At 38.8% G+C, this 3,477-nt stretch overlaps 1 protein-coding gene across 1 annotated transcript; it reads right to left on the reverse strand.

The window, feature by feature from the left end:
• Nucleotides 1–1,994: 1,994 nt before the first annotated feature.
• LOC101021634 (olfactory receptor 2A12) lies at nt 1,995–3,032 on the reverse strand. The gene has a single exon (XM_009198985.4). It carries the CDS (start codon nt 2,972–2,974, stop codon nt 2,042–2,044), a length of 933 nt encoding a protein of 310 aa, XP_009197249.2. The 5' UTR covers nt 2,975–3,032; the 3' UTR covers nt 1,995–2,041.
• Between the last annotated feature and the right edge of the window lie 445 nt (nt 3,033–3,477).

Consider the following 3,477-nt stretch of genomic DNA (forward strand, 5'->3'; position numbering starts at 1 on the left):
TATGCTGGTCTTTGGGGAGGTACTGCTTGAGAGCCGATAAATTAGAAAGCCTTCCAGGAGAAGATTTTGTGGCTTGTCTTTTCACTTTTTATGCCCTGTTTTGATTAACATAAATTCTTAATTTCAACCCAGTCACATATACCAATATTTTTATTTAACGCAACTTAAAGATTTTATAATATCAAATATTATTTCACAATAGCAATGTTATGTATTGTTTTAAAAAATCCTTCTCTTGTATCTCTTCTAGAAGCTTTAGAGTTCTGCCTTTGACACTTAAATCTTGAACACACTGGAAGTTGAATTTTCTGCATGATTTGAATATCTTTATAAAGACTTGGTTATCCCAACACCATTTACTTCAAAAGTTTTTCATTCCCCAGTGATATGCCATGCAACACCTCTAATATAGCAAGTTCTAATAAAAGCAAATACATGCTAATTTGCTTTCTATACTGTTTGGTTTGTTTATATTGGTCTATCTGTGTATAAATATCACACTGTTCTACTTATTAGCACTACATAGTGTTTTTTGATATCTGGAGGATCAAATCCTCCCACGTTGTACCCTTTCTCTTTTAATAGGGTTTGAGCTAGCCTTGGTCCCCTGAATTTTAAGATTAGTTGGTTGGGTTCTGCACACATCCACACACCCTGCTGGGATACTGATTGGGATTGTATAAGGAGATTGAATCTTTGTAATACTATGTTTTTCAGTCTAAGAACTTGGCATCCCACACATTGTATATCTATTTATTTACCATAGTCTCTCAATAAATTTTCAATTGTCTCTTTAGAGTTTTTGTATACTCTTTGTTATTATTCCTAAGCATCTCAGAATTAAATCCTGTTGTAGTGTGGTAGCATTTTTTCAAGTTTCATTTTAATTGTTTGTTATTGCTTTAAAAATATAATAGATTTTCATATTGATTTTGTATCAAGCAACTTTAAAATTTATTATAATTCTTTTGAATTTCCTACATATGCAGTAATGTCATTCGTATGTAATTACAATTTGCTGCTTCTTTCTCAAATGTGTGTGCGTGTGTGTGCATGCATGGGTGTATTTGCTCTTTTTGTCTAACTGTACTGCTTGGGATCTCTAGCAAAAAGCTAAATCAAGAAAAACGAGTGATTTCTTTTTGTGTCTGATTCTTTATCTGAAAAGGACAGATGCTAACATTTCACCATTAACCATGACGTCTGCTTTGTTTTTATTTTTGTTTTGTTTTCGGTAGATTCTGTTTAAAAAGTCTTACTGCTATATTAGCTTATAAAGAATTGATCTTAAATCTTGTCAAACACTTTCTTGGATCTACTGAGATGTTCATATGAAATATATCCTTTAATTTGTTAACATGGCAAGTTATTTTTGTTGTTTGTTTTAATGCTAAATTATTGCTGCATTTTAAGGGTATACATAGTTTCATTATAATACATCCTTAGTTCATTCTGCTGGACTTATTAATATTTTCTTTAAGAGGTTTGCAGATTATTCACGAGTAGGATTAGATTGTGATTTTCTGTTTCATAAGTTTATCTCAGGTTTGGTATCAATGACTTAAATAGTAAAAGTAATTAGTTTCTCTCTCTCTCTCTCTCTCTTCTTTTCTTTTTTCTTCTTTTTGAGACAGAGTCTTGCTCTGTCGCCCAGGCTGGAGTGCAGTGGTACAGTCTCGGCTCTCTGCAACCTCCACTTCCTAGGTTCAAGTGATTCTCCTGCCTCAGCCTCCCAAGTAGAGTTGGGATTACAGGCGCCCACCAGCATGCCTGGCTAATTTTTGTATTTTTAATGAGATGGTGTTTTGCCATGTTGGCTAGGCTGGTCTCGAACTCCTGACCTCAGGTAATCTGCCTGGGTCAGCCTCCCAAAGTGCAGGGATTACAGGCGTGAACCACCACACCCAGCCAGTTTATCTTTTTGTAAGAAGTCCAAAGATAAACAGTACTGGGTGTGGTAAATTAAAGAACTAAAAAGAATTTCCAGGACCCAGGGTCGTGAGAACCATGCTTACACACTCAGGATACCCCAAATGATTCTTCACATTGATCTCTGTTTCCAGAGAATTCTCTTTAGAGCCCCTTTCACCTCTGCGTTTCTAAGGCTGTAGATGAGGGGGTTCAGCATCGGGTTGAAAAGGCTGTAAAACAAGGAAAGGATCTTCCTCTGTTCTTGAGAATGGCTTGACCTTGGGGACATGTAGATGACGATGGCGCTGCCAAAGAAGAGCCCCACCACGCAGAGATGGGAGGAGCAGGTAGAGAAGGCCTTTCTGCGGCCCTCCCCAGACTGGATCCTCAAGATGGCCGCCAGGATGCGCAAGTAGGAGACCAGCACTAGGCAGAGCGATCCCACTAAGACTAACACAGAACCCGCAAAGAGGACCGCCTGGTTGAGCCCAGTGTCAGCACAGGCCAATGTGAACACGGACATGATTTGACAGAAAAAGTGGTCGATCTTTTGTGGGCCACAAAAAGGCAGCCTCAGAATAAGAGCGATATGGACTAGAGCCAAGAGAAAGCTAAATATCCAGCAAGTTGAGGCCAGGACAGTGCACACTCTCCAGTTCATAATGAGGGTGTATTGCAAGGGATGACAGATTGCCACATACCGATCACAGCACATCACCACCAAAATCAGACACTCCGTAATAGCAAACGCCAAATACAAAAAAGTCTGAAGTATGCAAGGAGCAAAGGAGATGACTTTTTTGTGCATCACAAGATTTGCTAGCATCTTAGGGACAGTGCTCGAGGCATAGGACATGTCCACGATGGCCAGGTGTGACAGGAAGACATACATGGGTGTGTGCAGTCTAGAGTCCAGGCAGATGAGCCCCAGGATAATCCCATTTCCCATCAGGGTGAAGCTGTAGAATAGCAAGAAAAACCCAAAGAGGAACAACTCCAGAGCCGGGTCCACCTGGAATCCCAGCAGGACGACTTCTGTGATCCAGGTCCGATTGCTTTCCATGTTCTCGTGACAAAAAAAAAATTCCTGTGATGTACTTAAGACAGAAATTTCACAGCTGATGGGAGAAAATAAAAAACATTTCATTATAGAGCATGAATTTTATGCCAGAGGCCACAAATCAGTATTTCATGGGTCCATCCAGCCCAAAGTCCTCTGATGTTGACTCACAAATTTGGCTTTTAGAGATATTTAAAATCTGTAGTTATTGATTAATATTAAAAACTAGGAGATTTCGTGTTAAAATTGGTGTCTCTAGCTTCTTTTGAGAAAAACAGATTTGTCATTTCGTGATATTCATTGAAAGCAACAATCAGCTAAATCTAATGAGGCAATAGATAGAGGCCGGTCCTCTTTCATGTACCACTGTTTTCACCATCTTTATTTTATCCCAGAAGTTGAGCTCAGTGACATGAACAATTTTATCATTGTACCTACGCTACTGATGACATATTTACATAAGAAGAGAGTGAAGATTTTTGCTCAAGATGGGTTTCCAATTTCTC

This window comes from Papio anubis, chromosome 4, assembly GCF_008728515.1.
Source record: "Papio anubis isolate 15944 chromosome 4, Panubis1.0, whole genome shotgun sequence".
Lineage (NCBI taxonomy): Eukaryota > Metazoa > Chordata > Mammalia > Primates > Cercopithecidae > Papio > Papio anubis.

What these genes read in the sequence shown, in the direction of transcription:
- LOC101021634 (XM_009198985.4), bottom strand. Translation starts at nt 2,974, where the DNA reads ATGGAAAGCAATCGGACCTGGATCACAGAAGTCGTCCTGCTGGGATTC.